Source organism: Pristiophorus japonicus, chromosome 10 (genome assembly GCF_044704955.1).
Source record: "Pristiophorus japonicus isolate sPriJap1 chromosome 10, sPriJap1.hap1, whole genome shotgun sequence".
NCBI lineage: Eukaryota > Metazoa > Chordata > Chondrichthyes > Pristiophoridae > Pristiophorus > Pristiophorus japonicus.
In genome coordinates this window covers 213,946,639-213,965,556 of record NC_091986.1, presented here as the reverse complement: position 1 = coordinate 213,965,556, position 18,918 = coordinate 213,946,639, and the positions used below count along the sequence as shown (strand labels likewise).

Here is an 18,918-nt window from a genome sequence, read left to right as displayed (position 1 = left end):
CCAGTGCTGCTGCCTCTAGGGTCAGGTTCTTGGTCTCTGAGCTTTCGGAATAAGCCTGCGTGGTCTATTCCTTCAATTAAAAAAAGTCTCTCAGTACTTCTCTCCTTAGTTCATCAGAGAACTCCCACAAGCTAGCCAACCTCCGAAGTTCCGCCACGAAGTCGGGTATGCTCTGGCCCACACAGCTCTGTAGTTGTAGAACCTGTGTCTGGCCATGTGTAGGCTGCTCGCTGGCTTCAGGTGGTCTCTTACCAGTGTGCTGAACTCTTCAAACGACTTGCTTGCTGGTTTCTCGGGTGCCAGCAGGTCCTTCATTAAAGCGTATGTTTTCGAACCACAGCTGGTCAAGAGATGGGCTCTTCTCTTGTCTGCCTTATTGTCGCCTAACCAGTCTTTGGTTACAAAGCTTTGCTGGAGCCTTTCTATAAAGTCCTCCCAATTATCTCCAGCATTGTATTTTTCATCTGAGCCGTTGGTCACCATTCTGTGGATTCTGTAATCCCGTAACTCGTCGCCAATGTAAAGTCCTATCCCTGCAGTACAGATTCACATGAGGCACATACTGAAGTCAAGGTCACTCAGGACCTGCACCTTTATTACACAGCTCTCGAATGCCACACTTGCCTGAGACCTGTCCTTATATACCTGTCTGGGACAGGTATCCAGTGTCTCCTGCAAGTGCACCCCTGGTGGTAAGGTAAGCTTGTGGTTACAGGTCATCTCTAGTTACAGTCATGTATAGCATGGTAAGGTACAGTTATGTACAGCAGTGTGAGATACATGACCGAGAGCATGCAGAAGCCAAGCGCAGGCAGCGGAAGGAGCGTGCGGCAAACCAGACTCCCCACCCACCCTTTCCCACCTGTGACCGGGACTGTGGTTCACGTATTGGACTGTTCAGCCACTTAAGGACTCATTCTAAGAGTGGAAGCAAGTCTTTCTCGATTCAGAGGGACTGTCTATGATGATACTTATTGTGTCTAATCCTCGGCGCCTACGTGTTGCTTCTCTCTGTGTTATGTGTTCCTCCCTCAGTGCCTGCTCGCCTGCGTCAGAAAGTTTTTATCAGCTCCTCCGGTCCCAAATTGATCTTGGCAGCTCTTTGTTTGTGTGTACGCACTCGCTTGGCAGTACAGGGGCTCTTAATGAGCTGAAAGTCAGTGCAACACTGAGTCACGTCAGATGGTTCCTCAGTCTTGGCTTCGCCGAGTGCTTGTTAGAGTTTCGATTTTGTTAGTCTCTTTTTTTTCTCTGAGAAGTATCTGTGTCACTGCTCGGCAGAAACCTTGTGCGGTGGGGTTGAGGGGAGTGGGGTTCAGAGTCCAAATGTACGAGGGCTCGTTCGCTGCCCTGACTGGCGATGGAGTAGACGACTACAAAAAAGAGTTGGTAATACTCGGTTGCCATGGCCACCGGTGAACCGTGTGACGTGGTGGCTGGTGATGCGGATAAAAGCGGCGTGATGGCAAAATTGTCGTGGGATCGAGCTGTGTTCTCCAGCGCCCCGGTAAAACTCTTCCGCCGGATTTTTGTCGGGGAGCGGGGCGGGAGGGGTGGGCGTGGCTTGAGAGCTCGGGCTGTGCTCTGGCCAGGTGGGGTCGCGAGGTTTAGGTCGGTGGGGGCGGGGGCATGGTTCTCTATGGGACGGGACGTGTAAGTGAAGGATTTCCGGACAAGCTGTTCTTAAATGCAATGTGGCTCAGTGGGTAGCACTGAGTCAGAAGATTGTGGGTTCAAGTCCCACTCCAGGGACTTGAGCACAAAAATAGAGTCTGACACTCCCAGTGCAGTGCTGAGGGAGCGCTGCACTGTCTGAGGTGCCGTCTTTCGGATGAGACGTTTAACCGAGGCCCCGTCTGCTCTCTCAGCTGGATGTAAAAGATCTCTCGGCACTATTTCGAAGAATGGCAGGGGAGTTATCCCCGGTGTCCTGGTCAATATTTATCCCTCAATCAACATAACATCATAACAGATTATCTGGTCATTATCACATTGCTGTGTGTGGGAGCTTGCTGTGCACAAGCTGTCTGCTGCGTTTCCCACATTACAACAGTGACTGCACTCCCAAAAAAAAAAGTAATTCATTGGCTGTAAAATGCTTTAAGATGTCCGGTGATGATGAAACGTGCTATATAAACACGCTCGCTCTGTCTCCTCGCTCGCTCGTTCGTTTGCTCTGCCTGTCGCTCGCCTGCTCGCTCTGTCGCTCGCTCACTCTCTTTGATAAATGTTTCTCAAATGGTCCTGTAAGTACAGACAGTGCTGATTGTTCCAGGATGTGATACTATTGAATACAGATGGACAGGAGGAGGCCAACCATTATCTGTTTTGAAAGTTTCTATTAACCCCTCAGGGTCAGCAGCATTTTGGGGGAGAGTGTTCTGGATTTCCACCAGCCTTTGTGTGAGCTGCTTCTTACCATCACCCCTGCACGGCCTGGCTCTAATAAGTTTACGCCCCCTTGTTCCGGACTTCCCAACCCCCACCAGAGGAAATCTGTTCTCTCTCTCTCTCTCTCTCTCTCTCTCTCTCTCTCTCTCTCTCTCTCATCAAATAATTGATCACCTCGATTAGATCAATCTTTTTCATCTACCAGCCTAGTCTATGCAATCTGGCCTCATAATTTAACTCTCTTAACCTCCATATCATTCTGTGAATCTGCACTGCACCGTCACCAAGACCGGTCTATCTTTCCTGAGGGGCTGGGCTCAGAACTGAATGCAGTTACTCCAGATGGGGTCTGACCAGAGCTTTATATAAATGTGACAAGTCCTTGTCCACCAGTCATTGAAAGCTAACATGCAGGTTGCAGCAAGCAGTGAGGAAGACAAATGGTATGTTGGCCTTCATTGCAAGAGGATTTGAGTACAGGAGCAAGGATGTCTTACTACAGTTATACAGGGCCTTGGTGAGACCGCACCTGGAATAGTGTGTGCAGTTTTGGTCTCCTTACCTAAGAAAGGATACACTTGCCATAGAAGGGAGTGCAGCGAAGGTTCACCAGACTGATTCCTGGCATGGCAGGACTGTCTTATTGGGTTCTTGTATTCACTTGAGTTTAGAAAAAGGAGGTGTCCCCTCAAATACCTTGCTGGAGAAATACCACCAACGATGTCTCCGCAAGATTCTGCAAATCCCCTGGGAGGACAGATGCACTAACGTCAGTGTCCTTGACCAGGCCAACATCCCCAGCATCGAAGCACTGACCACACTCGACCAGCTCCGCTGGGCGGGCCACATTGTCCGCATGTCCAACACGAGACTCCCAAAGCAAGCGCTCTACTCGGAACTCCTACACGGCAAGTGAGCCCCAGGTGGGCAGAGGAAACATTACAAGGACACCCTCAAAGCCTCCCTGATAAAATGCAACATCCCCACCGACACCTGGGAGTCCCTGGCCAAAGGCCGGCCTAAGTGGAGGAAGTGCATCCGGGAGGGCGCTGAGCACATCGAGTCTCATCGCCGAGAGCATGCAGAAAACAAGCGCAGGCAGCGGAAGGAGCGTGCGGCAAACCAGACTCCCCACCCACCCTTTCCCTCAACCACTGTCTGTCCCACCTGTGACAGATATTGTAATTCCTGTATTGGACTGTTGAATCACCTGAGAACTCACTTTTAGAGTGGAAGCAAGTCTTCCTCGATTTCGAGGGACTGTCTATGACGATAATTTAGAAGAATGAGAGGGGATCTTATTGAAACGTATAAAATTCTGACGGGGTTGGACAGACTGGATGCGGGGAGGATGTTTCCCAGGGCTGGGAAGTTAGAACAAGGGGTTACAGTCTCAGGATACGGGATAGGAAATTTAGGAATGAGATGAGGAGAAATGTTTTCACTCGGAGGGTGGTGAACCTGTGGAATTCTCTACCACAGAAGGCTGTGGAGACCAAGTCACTGAATATATTTAAGAGGGAGATGGATAGATTTCTGGACACAAAAGGCATCAAGGGGTATGGGGAAAAAAACAGGAATATGGTGTTGAGATAGAGGATCAGCCATGATCATATTGAATGGCGGAGCAGGCTCGAAGGGCCGAATGGCCTACTACTGCTCCTATTTTCTATGTTTACTGATCACCGTATGAATAAAAGGATCTTCTCTGCAGTTATTTTTGTTTGGTAGTGCAGCATTTCCATCTCTTTCTTTCTCGCCTTCTCTCTCTCCTCACGCTCACTCTCTCTCTCTCTCCTCTTCGTTATCAAGATAGGTTAAAAGAGTTGGTACTCTTTACCTTGGAACAGCTTGGACTTGGGGAGGATATGATTGAGGTTTATATGAAGGGAACAGACTGTGTTCCAGCTGACCGTTTATTTCAACTAAATAGGTTAGGCAGGACCAGGGGGCACACACACTTAAGTTGTATAGGGCTAGATCTAGGTTAGATGTCAGGAGATGGCTCTTTTCACAGAGAATAGTGGACCTTTGGAACATTTTACTAAGTTAAAGGCACTATATAAATACAAGTTGTTGTTGTTGTACCATTTAGTTTACATGGCCCCCCCATCATTCTTTCTGGAAAAATGCACCACTTTGCACTTTTGAGTTAAATTTCGTCTGCCCATTTTACCAGCCTGTCTGTCCTCTTGCAGTCTATCACTCTCCTCTTCACTGTTCACTATACTGCCAAGTTTTGTGTCATCTGCAAATTTTGAAATTGTGCCCTGTACACCCACATCCAAGTCATTAGTATATATCAAGAAAAGCAGTGGTCTGAGAACCAACCTCTGAGGAACACCACTGTGTACCTTCACCCAGTCAGAAAAACAACCGTTCATCTCTGTTCTGTTTCCTGTCACTTAAACAATTCCGTATCCATGCTGCCACTGTCCCTTTTATTCCATGGGTTCAACTTTTCTGGCAAGCCTGTTATGTGGCACTTTGTGGAACGCCTTTTTGGAAATCCACGTACACCATATCTGTTATATATGTAAACCTGTAAATACCGTGTGTAACCACCAGAGGGCTCATCCCCTGGAGTCCCAAGGGATCCCACAATCCCTTGGGAGCACCTGTACTTAAGGAGGCCTCACAGGTTGGAGAGGTACTCTGGAGACCTGCAATAAAAGATTAAGGTCGCACTTTACTTTGAGCTCACAGTATCTGGCCAGACTCTGTGTTCATACACAACATCATCCAGTGCGTTGTGAATCTGTGGAATTCTCTGCCCAAGGAAGCAGTTGAGGCTAGCTCATTGAATGTATTCAAGTCACAGATAGATAGATTTTTAACCAATAAGGAAATTAAGGGTTACGGGGAGCGGGCGGGTAAGTGGAGCTGAGTCCACGGCCAGCTCAGCCATGATCTTGTTGAATGGCGGAGCAGGCTTGAGGGGCTAGATGGCCTACTCCTAATTCTTATGTTCTTATGTTCCCCTCACCAACCCTCTCTGTTACCTCATCAAAAAACTTGATCAAGTTGGTTAAACAAAATTAACAAATCCATGCTGGCTTTCCTTAATTAATCCACCCCTTTCCAAGTGACTGTTAATTTTGTCCCTGATCACTGTTTTTAAAAGCTTCCCCACTATCGAGGTTAAACTGACTGACTGGCCTGTAGTTGCTGGGTTTATCTTTACACCCTTTTTTTGAACAAAGGTGTACAGATTGATTAGGATTCTACCTGGTGTGTGCAAATTACAAATATGAAGGAAGACTTGAAAGGTGAGGGCTATTTCCATTGAGAAGGGAGGAAATTACAGGGTGATTTGCTTAGAAGTGTTTTAAAATTATGAAGGAATAGGACACAGTAGATAGAAACAGACTGTTTCCAGTGATTGAGACATCTGGAACAAGAGGACATAGACACACAATTAAATGCAAGTGATATGAGGATAGAAACATAGAAAATAGGTGCAGGAGTAGGCCATTCGGCCCTTCGAGCCTGCACCACCATTCAATGAGTTCATGGCTGAACATGCAACTTCATACCCCAATTCCTGCTTTCTCACCATATCCCTTGATCCCCCTAGTAGTAAGGACTACATCTAACTCCTTTTTGAATATATTTAGTGAATTGGCCTCAACAACTTTCTGTGGTAGAGAATTCCACAGGTTCACCACTCTCTGGGGGAAGAAGTTTCTCCTCATCTTGGTCCTAAATGGCTTACCCCTTATCCTTAGACTGTGACCCCTGGTTCTGGACTTCCCCAACATTGGGAACATTCTTCCTGCATCTGACCTGTCTAAACCCATCAGAATTTTAAATGTTTCTATGAGATCCCCCTCTCATTCATCTGAACTCCAGTGAGTACAAGTCCAGTTGATCCAGTCTTTCTTGATATGTCAGTCCCGCCATCCCGGGAATCAGTCAAGTGAACCTTCGCTACACTCCCTCAATAACAAGAATGTCCTTCCTCAAGTTAGGAGACCAAAACTGTACACAATACTCCAGGTGTGGCATCACCAAGGCCCTGTACAACTGCAGTAAGACCTCCCTGCCCCTGTACTCAAATCCCCTCGCTATAAAGGCAAACATGCCATTTGCTTTCTTCACCGCCTGCTGTACCTGTATGCCAACCTTCAATGACTGATGGACCATGACACCCAGGTCTCATTGCACCTCCCCTTTTCCTAATCGGTCACCATTCAGATAATAGTCTGCCTTCCTGTTTTTGCCACCAAAGTGGATAACCTCACATTTATCCACATTATACTGTATCTGTCATGCATTTGCCCACTCACCTAACCTGTCCAAGTCACCCTGCAGCCTCTTAGCGTCCCCCTCACAGCTCACACCGCCACCCAGCTTAGTAGGGAAATCTTCTTTGCCAAAATGTTGTGTATAGAAGAACTCCTTGAGGCTGAGTACTGTGAGCTAAACTTAGTGTGACCTTAGTCTTTATTACAACTCCAGAGTGCCTAAACAACATGGCAGCCAACCTTTTATACTGGCCCTGCACGTGTGTGCAGGTGCCCATTCGGACTCCAACAGTCGCGCCCTCTGGTGACAAGTATTACATAGTTACATACATAACCGTTTATGTGGATGTAGAAGGTGCTACTGGAGTGATTGAAGTAGAGACAATAACTTAATAGGTTAGATAGGTGGTTGAAGCAAATGGATATGGGGACAGTGAGGAATCTGTGAGCTGGACATCACACAGATGGTGACCCTGAGCTGATATGAGCAGCTGCTCTTCAGGTGTAAGTTCTGACGAAGAATAGTGAGGAAAAAGAAAATAAGCAGGTTAATTTTGAGTTTTTGCCTGGCTGTCTGATTAAATGGACTGCTTATTCGATAAGTGTAGGATGTGAAAGGAATTGTAATGCAGATTATTTCATATGTGGCATTTATCGTTTGCTGATGAGAGTCTCTCTTCCAGCAGACAGTTTATTCCAAATGTAATGTGGGTTGTAGAATCATAGAACGGTTACAGCACAGAAGGAGGCCATTCGGCCCGTCGAGCCCGTGCCGGCTCTCTGCAAGAGCACCTCAGCTAGTCCCACTCCCCCACCCTTTCCTCATAGCCCTGATGTTTTTTTCCTTCAGATACTTATCCAACTCCCTTTTGAAAGCCACGATTAAATCTGCCTCCACCACCCTCTCAGGCAGCGCATTCCAGATCCTAACCACTCGCTGCGTAAAAATGCTTTTCCTCATGTCGCCTTTAGTTCTTCTGTCAATCACCTTAAATCTGTGTCCTCTGGTTCTCCACCCTTTTTCCAATGGGAACAGTCTCTGTGTCTCTCTCTGTGTCCCTCTCTGTGTGTGTCTCTCTCTCTCTGTGTGTGTCTCTCTCTCTTTTTCTCTGTCACTCTCTCTCTCTCTCCCCTCCCCCTCTCTCTGTGTCTCTCTCTCTCTCTCTCTCTCTCTCTCTCTCTCTCTCTCTCTCTCTCTCTCTCTCTCTCTCTCTCTCACTCTCTTTCTTCACCCCCCCCCCCCCCCCCCCCATGTCTAGGCCCCTTCAATCACTTCGAGCAAAATCTGTTATTAACCGCTGTTGTTTAATTTTCACGTCCATTTCCAAGACCCAAATTAAAAGTGACCTATTAAAATGAATGCAATAGGACCAGCCAAATTCACACTGGGCAGTCCGAGGACCTCATCCCATTATGACACGGGCACACATTTTATTGAGTTCTTCATGCACTTTGTACGGCAGGAAAACCTTCCTCCCTCTCCCCCCACCTTCCATTCCTTCTCCGATGGTCAGCCGCCGAGCGTTACAACAACAACTTGTATTTATATAGCACCTTTTTAATGCAGTTAAACATCCCATATGCTTCACAGCAGAGTTATAAAACAAAAGCAAATAACTTTGACACCGAGCAGCGTAAGGAGAAATTATGGCAGGTGACCAAAAGTTTGGTCAAAGAGGCAGGTTTTAAGGAGGAAAGAGGCTGAGAGGTTTAGGCAGGGAGTTCCAGAGCTTGGGGCCCAGGCAGCTGAAGGCACGGCCACCGATGGTTGAGCGATTTATAATCAGGGATGCTCAAGAGGGCAGAATTAGAGGAGCGCAGATATCTCCGGGGGGGGAATGGGGGAAAATATATTATGAACACGCGATTGATGGAGAATAGGGGTGTACTGGCAGTGGCGAGTGGGTGGGTAATCGGAGGCCTACAAGTGAAAGGGCAGAGAAAATAGTCATTCTGCTAGATTTCCCGTTACTGTGCCCCCTCCTTCTGTAATACTTTCAAAAGCCATTTTAATCCTTTTGTTTCCAACCCCTCACTTCTCTTCCTGCTCTGTGTCCATTTTGTTTTGGCCATGAGGACCTCTTCATGTATCTCTGGGGTGCTACAGTTGGCATGTAGGGGTCTGAAACCAGTCACCGAGTATCTGATGTGAGTGTTGCACTGTGGACTGTTGTACGTGGGCACTCTGTAGCACAGGGTGCCTCTCGGGTCGCCCACTCTCGACATATTCCTGGAGGTTTCGTCACATGACCTCCTGCCTCCAACCGGTCGAACAGCCCCCTCTCGCATTTTATAAAATAAACTATAACGTGTTCAAAGAAAATGGAGAAAATTACACACTCTTGTTTTAGTGACATTGATTTGTCTCATAGAAACTCGGTGCAGGAGTAGGCCATTCGGCCCTTCGAGCCTGCACCACCATTCAATGAGTTCATGGCTGAACATGCAACCTCCCTAGATCCCTAAATCTCCCTAGATTTAAAAAAAATTTGTTCCTGGGATGTGGGCATCGCTGGCAAGGCCGGCATTTATTGCCCATCCCTAATTGTCCCTCGAGAAGGTGGTGGTGAGCCGCCTTCTTGAACCGCTGCAGTCCGTGTGGTGAAGGTGCTCCCACAGTGCTGTTAGGGAGGGAGTTCGAGGATTGTCACCCAGCGACGGTGAAGGAACGGCCGACATATTTCCAAGACAAAATGGTGTGCGACTGGGAGGGGAACGTGGAGGTGGTGGTGTTCCCATGCGCCTGCTGCCCTTGTCCTTCTAGGCGGTAGAGGTCGCGGGTTTGGGAGGTGCTGCCGAAGAAGCCTTGGCGAGTTGCTGCAGTGCATCTTGTAGATGGTGCACACTGCAGCCAGGGGGCGCCGGTGGTGGAGGGAGTGTGTGTTGAAGTGGTATATGGGTGCCGCAGTGACCTGAAAATTAACCTTTTAATTCCTGGAGACCAGGGCAATCCTGAAGGGTTGTGAACCCTGCATCGAGCTGCGTGAGGCTGACATACAGGTAACCCCTATCCACAAATCCTCCCAGCACCCAGTCCCTGACCCGTAACAGATACAAGTTTTATGGTTTAATTTGTACTGTATCTTATTGCCGTGAATCATCAAAATGAATTCCGACATCGATGTACAAGCCGTGTTGAGGGGCAGCGGGAATCGGGCAGGGTTAAGCTAATAAATTTCTCGTGTCCTGTTCTGCTGAAGTGGGCTTGTGATGTGCGGCAGGTCAGCTTTGAGGTCAACCACATTAGCATATAGATTGAAAGATCAAATGGGATATCTTCTGACCCCGAGGTGGAGGATTCTGTTTTCCTAAATGATAGGATTTGTGGGACTTGCCTTTTACAGTCCGCTCCTGCTGGTTTATATCTGACAATCCGAGGTATGAGGCAGTTAAGCGGCGCTGCCAAATTAACACTGCGCTGAGAGGAATATTAATCAACGGCTGAGAGTTTAATATTTTATCGTGTGTGTGTGTGTGTGTGTGGCCGTGTCATTAGTGAGGCAGCTATCAGTGACTCACACTTTAATTTATGGGTTTAATTTCTATTTGATGGTCTGCTTGTAGAGGCAGCTTCTTTGAGGTACTATTGTACCTCCTTGACATGCTGTTAGCATTTGTGTGGCTATGGGGCTATAACAACCAGGAGGTTTTCCAGTCCACGATTGGCTCCCCTGTGAGCCATTGGTTCTCTCGATGTTTTGGTCAACAGCGCACGGTGGTGGTTTAAGGCAGAAAACCCAACTTTACACGCGATGTCGGATAAAATTATTACCTCTGCAAAGAATCTGCTTCGGCGCAGGAAAATGTAAAACCATTTAAATTGAGGTATTTCAACCCAGCGACTGATCCTGCAATATTCCAACACTCGCCCATCCGTGGCTCCCCCCCCACCCCCCATCAGTCCTCCTTCTTGCCTTCTGTCATCAGCAGTCACAGATAATCAACGTTAAGTGCGGAGCAATGGGATCTTGCTGTTCAGCCCCTGATGTCATTCTGGACCCATGTACTCCGATCCTCAGGAGATCTTTTCTACGCAGCCTGGGTCCTTTCAAAAGAAAGAACTTGCTTTTATATAGCACCTTTCAACAATCTCGGGATGTCCCAATGCCCTTTTACAGCCAATGAAGTACTTTTGATGTGTAGGGAAACGCGGCAGCTCATTTTGCGCACAGCAAGCTCCCACATACAGCAATGTGATAATGACTCAGATCATGTGTCTTTGTGATGTTGGTCGAGGGATGAATATTGGCCCGAGGATACCGGGGAGAACTTTGAAATAATGGGATCTCTTACGCTCACCTGAGAGGGTGAACGGGAACAGGGCTTTTGTTCAACGTCTCATCCGAAAGACGGCACCTCTGACAGTGCAGCACACTCTCAGCACTGCACTGGGAGGGTCGGCCTGGATTATGGGCCTAAGTCTCTGGAGTGGGACTTGAACCTATGATCTATCTCTGCCTAGTTGGGGATTGTCGCCTGGGCATGACTCGTCATTCAACTCCCTCTCCTAGTTGTATCTGACTTTCTCCCCCCCCCCCCCACCCCTGCCCCATGCCCCTAAATTCTCTCTTTCTCCTCCTCTCCCCCTCCCCTCTTTCTCCTCCTCTTCTCCCCCCCCCCCCCCCCCCAACTTTGTCCTGTTTCCCCCCCACCCCCACCCCCCACTTTCTCCTCTATTCCCTCATTTCCCTCATTCCCCAGTCTGCTTAATAAAAGAAAATATTAAAGGCCGGACCCGAAATGTACTAGTTATTGGTGGTACCTGAGCACTATGCCGTGACCGGGACTGATCCGGAGACATGAGTTCTGTCATATATTTAACCATCTTGCAAATGACACAGTCATATAACTGTAACTCATGTACACTGTACCTGTACCCTAGAAATGCACACCCTGACCACAGTGGGTGAACTTGCAGGAGACACTCCTCACCTGGGTTTCCAGGTATAAAAGGGGAGGTCCCACCCAGGGTCAGCACTCCTTGGTCCTGGCAATAAAGGTGAAGGTCACAGAGTGACCGTGTCTGATATATCTATGCCGCGTGTGAGTTTGTAGTAAGGTGCAGGGACACTACAAGTTCAAATCCCACCAAGGCAGCTGTGGGGAGGGCAATTTAAATTCAGTGAATTAAAGAAATCTGGAATAAAAGGCAAGTGACCATGAAATGACCGGATTGTCATAAAACCCCATCCGGTTCACTAATGTCCTTCAGGGAAGGAAATCTGCCGCCCTTACCCGGTCTGGCCTATATGTGACTCCAGACCCACAGCAATGTGGTTGACTGCCCTCTGAAATGGCCCAGCGAGACTCTCAGTTGTACCAAACCGCTACAAAGAACAGGGGTTTAAGGCAGCGGCTCACCAACACATTCTCTAGTCCGATTGGAGATGGGCAATAAATGCTGGCTAGTGACACCATCCGGGTTGGCACAGAACCAAAAACAACAACTAACTTATATTTATATAGCGCCTTTAACATAATAAAACGTCCCGAGGCGCTTCACAGGAGTATTATGAGACACACAATTTGACACTGAGCCACATGAGAAATTAGCGCAGGTGACCAAAAGCTTGGTCAAAGAGATATGTTTTAAGGAGTGTCTTGAAAGAGGAAAGAGAGGTAGAGAGGCGGAGAGGTTTAGGGAGGGAGTTCCAGAGCTTGGGGCCTAGGCAACAGAAGGCACGGCTGTTAAGTATGGAAGAACTCCACAAGACTGAGTACTGTGAGCTAAAACTGATGTGACCTTAGTCTCTTTAAAACAACTCCAGAGTGCCTCAGCAGCATGGCCGACAACCTTTTATACTCCCTTGCACGAGGTGTGCAGGCAACCCTTGGGCCTCCAATAGTTGCGCCCTCTGGTGGCAAGTCTTACACAGTTACAATGTTTACATATGTAACAACGGCCACCAATGGTTGAGCGATTATAATCAGTGATGCTCAGTGGGGCAGAATTGGAGGAACACAGACATCTCGGCGGGGGATGGGTGGGGTGGGCTGGAGGAGATTAGAGATAGGGAGCGGCGAGGCCATGGAGGGATTTGAGAATAAGAATGAGAACTTGAGACTGTGTTCCTGCACGAGTGTGCAATGGTAGCTGTCGAATTGTCCCATGGGTCTCGCTCCCACCCATTGCCTGGTATTTCTGGCATTGCTCAGGCACATTGTGTAATGGGAGTGAACCTTGTTTGCTTTCGTGGGTGAGGTACTCTAACTATATTCAGCATGTTTCATAGTATCAATATCGCCTCAGATTAAACAAGAGAGATTGTGCAGAATGCTTGAAAGTGGGAGAAATCTGCAGTGTGGTTGTGTGTGTTTCTCTTTCACACTATCGGGATGTCCCAAATCTAGCCCCTTACACTCTGGGACATCCCGAAGTGGTGAATTACAGCCAATGCAGTACTTTTCAAGCGTAGTCACTACTGTCGTGTCTTGGGCAGTCCCTCGGAGTCGAGGATGACTTGCTTCCACGCTCATGAATTCTCCGGTGACTGAAGAGTCCAATGCGGGACCTATAGTCTCTGTCACAGGTGAGGCGGCAGACGGTAGTTGGAGGGACAGGTGGGTGGAGTGCTTGGGTTGCCGTGCGCTCCTTCTGCTGTTTGCGCTTGGCTTCTGTGTGCTCTCGGCAAAGAGACTCGAGATGTTCGGCGCCTTCCCGGATGCTTCTCCTCCACTTTGAGCGGGCTTGGGAGGGATTCCAGCACACACATTGTGCTGCTCTGGTATAAAAGGCCAGCCATTTTGTGATTCAGGCACTTTGGGCCTAAATAAAGCAGAGCTTAAGGTTGTACCTTGCTTAGTTTAAACAGTACTCAGTTTGAACCTTTATTGTATATATAACACGGGCCAACCAATTTGAGCACAGCAAGCTCCCACATTATGATCAGAGAACCTGCTTTGGCAGTTTTGCGGGATGAATGTTGGCCAGGACACCAGGGAGAATTCTCCCCCCCCCCCCCCCCCCCCCCACCTCCCTGCTCTTCTTCGCATGGGATATTTTTATACCCAAGATGGCAGAGGGGGCCTGGGTTTACTGTCGATGGCAGCTGCTGATCCGGTCGATGTTTTCCAGATCGTCCATGAGTGGTGGATGTGGGAAGAGAAAAGCTCATCCATGGTTTCCTGCATCACCCTATCTGGAAGATGATTCCAAATGTTGATTGCTGTCTGAGTGAAGTGCTTCTTCCTGACACTGGTCCGAAACTGATCTCTCGCCAGTGTTAGTCCCTGCTCCTTTGCTCCATTGTCTTGGCTGAACCTCAAAGTAGTGTTGCAGATTGACCTGGTCTCCAACAGTTTAATGGGCTGAGGATTGCGGCCTCTGGGTCCATACGATGTGCGCACTCACCCGGAGAAGCCCTGCCAATGCCGGTTCTCTGGGTGCGATGCGCATCCGCAGACAATCGGCTTTTGCGATCTGTCAAAATGTCGTTTGACCGATTGCAAGTATCCCTGGGAGAAGGACATTTGTGGGGCAGAGATTTGGGCTACTTGTTCAACTGCTGCCCAGCGAATGCCCTTCAAACTGGTAAACACTAGCGTATAGCTTACTTTTACCAATGTAAGAGTTTTAAAGCATAGAAAAACTTAATTTAATCAATTTTTATATTTAAAAACCCTGTCCATTGTGGTAAATTTATTTGTAACGTGAAAATTTTTTTTAAAAAAAATGTTTTTCTAAAACATTTAATTACATTCAATTTCAATTAATTTTTAATTTGTGTTGTGTTTCTTCTTTTGGGGGGTTTCTCATTGATAGCAATGGGAGCTTGTACAAATGGAACTCACCATTATTGTCAATGAGAATACTCGATGTCCATTGGTGGTCCAGGCCCATGTGATCCCAGGATATGAATAAGTACCTGGAAGACATGTTCCCGTACGCTGGACTACGAAACTAGGCCTCCGACCTCAATCCTACGTTCCTCCAGGACCACAGGGTATTTTCGTTAAATTGCTGTTGGAGGTGTTTGCCCGAGTCATGTATGTACATGTTGTTTATAGCCACCAGATGGTGTCATTGTTGGAGGCCACTGAGCAGCACGCATATGATGCTGCTCTGGTATAAAAGGCCAGCCATTTTGTGAGTCAGGCACTTTGGGCCTAAATAAAACAGAAGCAAGGTTGTACCTTGCTTAGTTAAACAGTACTCAGTTTGAACCTTTTCTTGCATACATAACAGCCCGAAGGAAGCCTGCAATCACAATGTTCCCCTCAATATCTTGTTCACTTCTCTACCGGATGGCCTCAATATCGTGCTCCAGTCGCTGATCATAACTCAGTCCGTTGATGCTATGCAATTAGGTCCATGAATCTTTTCAGACAGATAAATAGACTTTCATTTCTATAGCGCCTGTCATGACCTCAGGATGTGCAAAAGCGCGCGCAGCCGATGAAGCACCTTGAAGTGAGGTCACTATTTTAATGTGGGAAACACAGCAGCCAATTTGCGCACAGCAAGCTCTCACAAACATCTATGTGATAATAACCAGATCATCATCTATTTTTTTTTTACTGATGTTGGTTGAGGGATCAATATTGGTCAGGACACCAGGGCGAACTCCCCTGTTCCTTCTTTTGAAGATTTATTTCAGGAATGCCTTTTCAGATGTTGGTAACCCTTTGCATTTTCCGTCTGTCTTTGGTTTTTAATATTCATTCTCTGGATGTGGGCGTCGCTGGCAAACCTGACATTTATTGCCCATCCCTAATTGCCCCGTGAGAAGGTGGTGGTGAGCCGCCGCCTTGAACGGCTACAGTCCGTGTGGTGAAGGTGCTCCCACAGTGCTGTTAGGGAGGGAGTTCCAGGATTTTGACCCAGCGACGATGAAGGAACGGCCGATATATTTCCAAGTCAGGATGGTGTGTGACTCGGAGGGGAACGTGGAGGTGGTGGTGTTCCCATGTGCCTGCTGCCCTTGTCCTTCCAGATGGTAGAGAGGTGCTGCCAAAGAAGCCTTGGCGAGTTGCTGCAGTGCATCTTGTAGATGGTACACACTGCAGCCACGGTGCGCTATAGACTACTTGGAGCATTGGAACAGTGTTCGATTATTACGCACAGCTACTATAAAGAAATACATGGATTTATATAGCGCCTTTCACAACCACTGGGCATCTCAAAGGTTTATGGGGACTGGGCAGGGATGTAGAGTAGAAACATAGAAACATAGAAAATAGGTGCAGGAGTAGGCCATTCGGCCCTTCGAGCCTGCACCGCCATTCAATAAGATCATGGCTGATCATTCCCTCAGTACCCCTTGATCCCTTTAGCGTAAGGGCCATATCTAACTCCCTCTTGAATATATCCAATGAACTGGCATCAACGACTCTCTGCGGCAGGGAATTCCACAGGTTAACAACTCTGAGTGAAGAAGTTTCTCCTTATCTCAGTCCTAAATAGCCTATCCCTTATCCTAAGACTATGTCCCCTGGTTCTGGACTTCCCCAACATCAGGAACATTCTTCCCGCATCTAACCTGTCCAGTTCCGTCAGAATCTTATACGTTTCTATGCGATCCCCTCTCCTCCTTCTAAACTCCAGTGAATAAAGGCCCAGTTGGTCCAGTCTCTCCTCATGACAGTCCAGCCATCCTTGGATTCAGTCTGGTAAACCATTGCTGCACTCCCTCAATAGCAAGAACGTCCTTCCTCCGATTAGGAGACCAAAACTGAACACAATATTCCAGGTGAGGCCTCACCAATCCCCTGTACAACTGCAGTAAGACCTCCATGCTCCTATACTCAAATCCCCTAGCTATGAAGGCCAACATACCATTTGCTGCCTTCACCGCCTGCTGTACCTGCATGCCAACTTTCAGTGACTGATGAACCATGACACCCAGGTCTCGTTGCACCTCCCCTTTTCCTAATCTGCCACCATCCAGATAATAATCTGCCTTCATGTTTTTGCTCCCAAAATGGATAACCTCACATTTATCCACATTATACTGCATCTGCCATGCATTTGCCCACTCACCTAACCTGTCCAAGTCACCCTGCAGCCTCTTAACGTCCTCCTCACAGCTCACACCGCCACCTAGTTTAGTGTCATCTGCAAATTTGGAGATATTACACTCAGTTCCTTCATCCAAATCATTAATGTATATTGTAAAGAGCTGAGCTCCTAGCACTGAGCCCTGCGGCACTCCACTAGCCACTGCCTGCCATTCTGAAAAGCCATGATATTGAATGGCACAGCAGGTTCGAAGGGCCATAGAGCCTACTCGTGCTCCTATTTCTTATGTTTTACAGCCAATTAAGTACTTTAAGTGTAGTCACTGTTATAATGTGGGAAACATGGCAGCCAATTTGCGCACAGCAAGCTCCCATAAACAATAATGTGATAATGACCAGATGATCTGTTATGTGAATTGAGGGATAAATATTGACCAGGACACTGGGGATAACTGCCCTGCTCTTCTTCAAAATAGTGCCACTGGGATCTTTTACGTCCACTTGAGAGAGCCGTCTCGATTTAATGTCTCATCCGAAAAACGGTACCTCTGACAGTGCAACGCTCCCTCAGCACTGCACTGGAGGGTCGGCCTAGATTATTTTATTTTGTGCACAAGTCTCTGGAGTGGAACTTGAACATGAAACCTTCTGACTCCGAGGCGACCGTGCTCCCCACTGAGCCACAGCTGACACTCCGAAAGGTAATTGTTCAAAAGCTCAGTCATTGGTATCACTAGGACAGCTGACTCCGCTGTAAATTATTGACCACCTTTCGTTCAGGCTGCATTTTTGCTGTCCTTGTCTCTCTTTCAGCAGAGGAGCTTGTTGGTGTTGAGTTACCCTCACTCCTTGTGAGTTCATTAGTATTTTATAGCACGTGGGAGTGAGTGCAGTGAAAGGCAGAATCAATTTTAGTGCAGTTTCTGCATGTGCTCGTACCTTCTCATTACCGGGAAGGAATTGTACCTGTACAGCGTCATGTCACGACTCCCGGACGTCCCAAAGCGCTCTGCAGCCAATGAAGTACTTTTTGGAGTGCAGTCACTGTTGTAATGTAGGAAACATGGCCGCCAATTTACGCACAGCAAGCTCCCACAAACAGCACTGTGATAATGACCCGATGGTTTGTATTTTTTTTAGTGATGTTGGATGAGGGATACATATTTGGCCAGGACACCGTGGAGAGATCCCCTGCTCTTCAACTAGTGCCCTGGGATCTTTTCTCCCCTTCCCCAAGGGCGTGAATGCACATCACTGTTCTCACTGCCCTGCAAGTGATTCGATGTTGGGTCTCCAATTGAGCCCACGGCACTTTCAGTCTCTCCTGCGTGTTGTACTCCCAAACTTTGGGTTCATTTGAGATTTGTTGATGCTGTCGGTCTTTTTACTCTCTCTCGTTCTCCATGGTTGGCAAATTTGTGTGTCTCATTGTTGTAGGACTTGCCCTATGTCCTCGCACTCTCCCCCCCCGCCCCTCTCCAGCTTTCTCTCTCTCCCTTCCCACCCCCTCCCCCTCACTCTCTCCCCCTCACTCTCTCCTTCACAACCTCTCTCTCTCTCCCGTTCTTTCTTTTTTCTCTCGGAGCAGCCCGACACTAATTATTCCTGTGCCTAGATTTCTCTGCATGTGCCACTGTGCCTGCGATGCTGAGGCCAAGAACAACAGCATTACCGATAGTCATCTGCCATGTGGCCGAGTATAGTTGGCGGACGCAGTGCAGGAGCTGACCGAGCACAGCCTAGCCACAGCTTCGGGAGCGCGGAGAGAGACCGACAACGGGAAATCGGTGGCTATAGATACACTCTCTCTGTAGCGAGGTTTCCATCATAGCAGAATTCCAGTGCAATGGGGGCCCTGCTTATTCAGTAAGGTTGGAGAATCCTCCCTGTTTGAAGATGCACTTTCCAAATACCAATCTTTCCAAAAGATTACTACAACTGACTTGTATTTATATGCTCCCTTTTGAATGTATCCTACTGTACTTCACAAACATGTGTGTGGGTATGGGGGGGGGGGGGGAGGGAGTTAGAGCCAGAGGAAGAGATTAGGAGGAGGGCATGTGTCCGGGTTGGGATTACAGGAGGGTTTGGGGCAACTGGGTCCTCGGTGGCTGAAGGCACGGCTGCTTGGGGTAGGAGAGGAGGAAAGTACAATGGACCAACTTCACCTTTCACATTCAGGGCTCTGCTGCCAGCTCCGAGATCCTCTTGCTCATCACCTCTGTCCTCATCGACCTTCATTGGTTCCTAGTCCAAAGTCTCAAATTCTTATTGTGTTCTCTTGACCCTTCCTTCTCTTTCCATTTTCACACTTCCCTTCCGT

General features: G+C 47.9%; 1 protein-coding gene across 1 annotated transcript in view; it reads left to right on the top strand.

Annotated features, from left to right (window-relative positions):
* The first annotated feature begins 1,376 nt into the window (after positions 1 to 1,376).
* myo7aa (myosin VIIAa) overlaps positions 1,377 to 18,918 on the top strand; it is a 253,612-nt gene continuing 236,070 nt past the window's right edge. Inside the window, exon 1 of the mRNA XM_070892552.1 lies at positions 1,377 to 1,507. Coding sequence (XP_070748653.1) covers positions 1,406 to 1,507 — 102 coding nt within the window. The 5' untranslated portion in view covers positions 1,377 to 1,405. The remainder of the gene's footprint in view (positions 1,508 to 18,918) is intronic.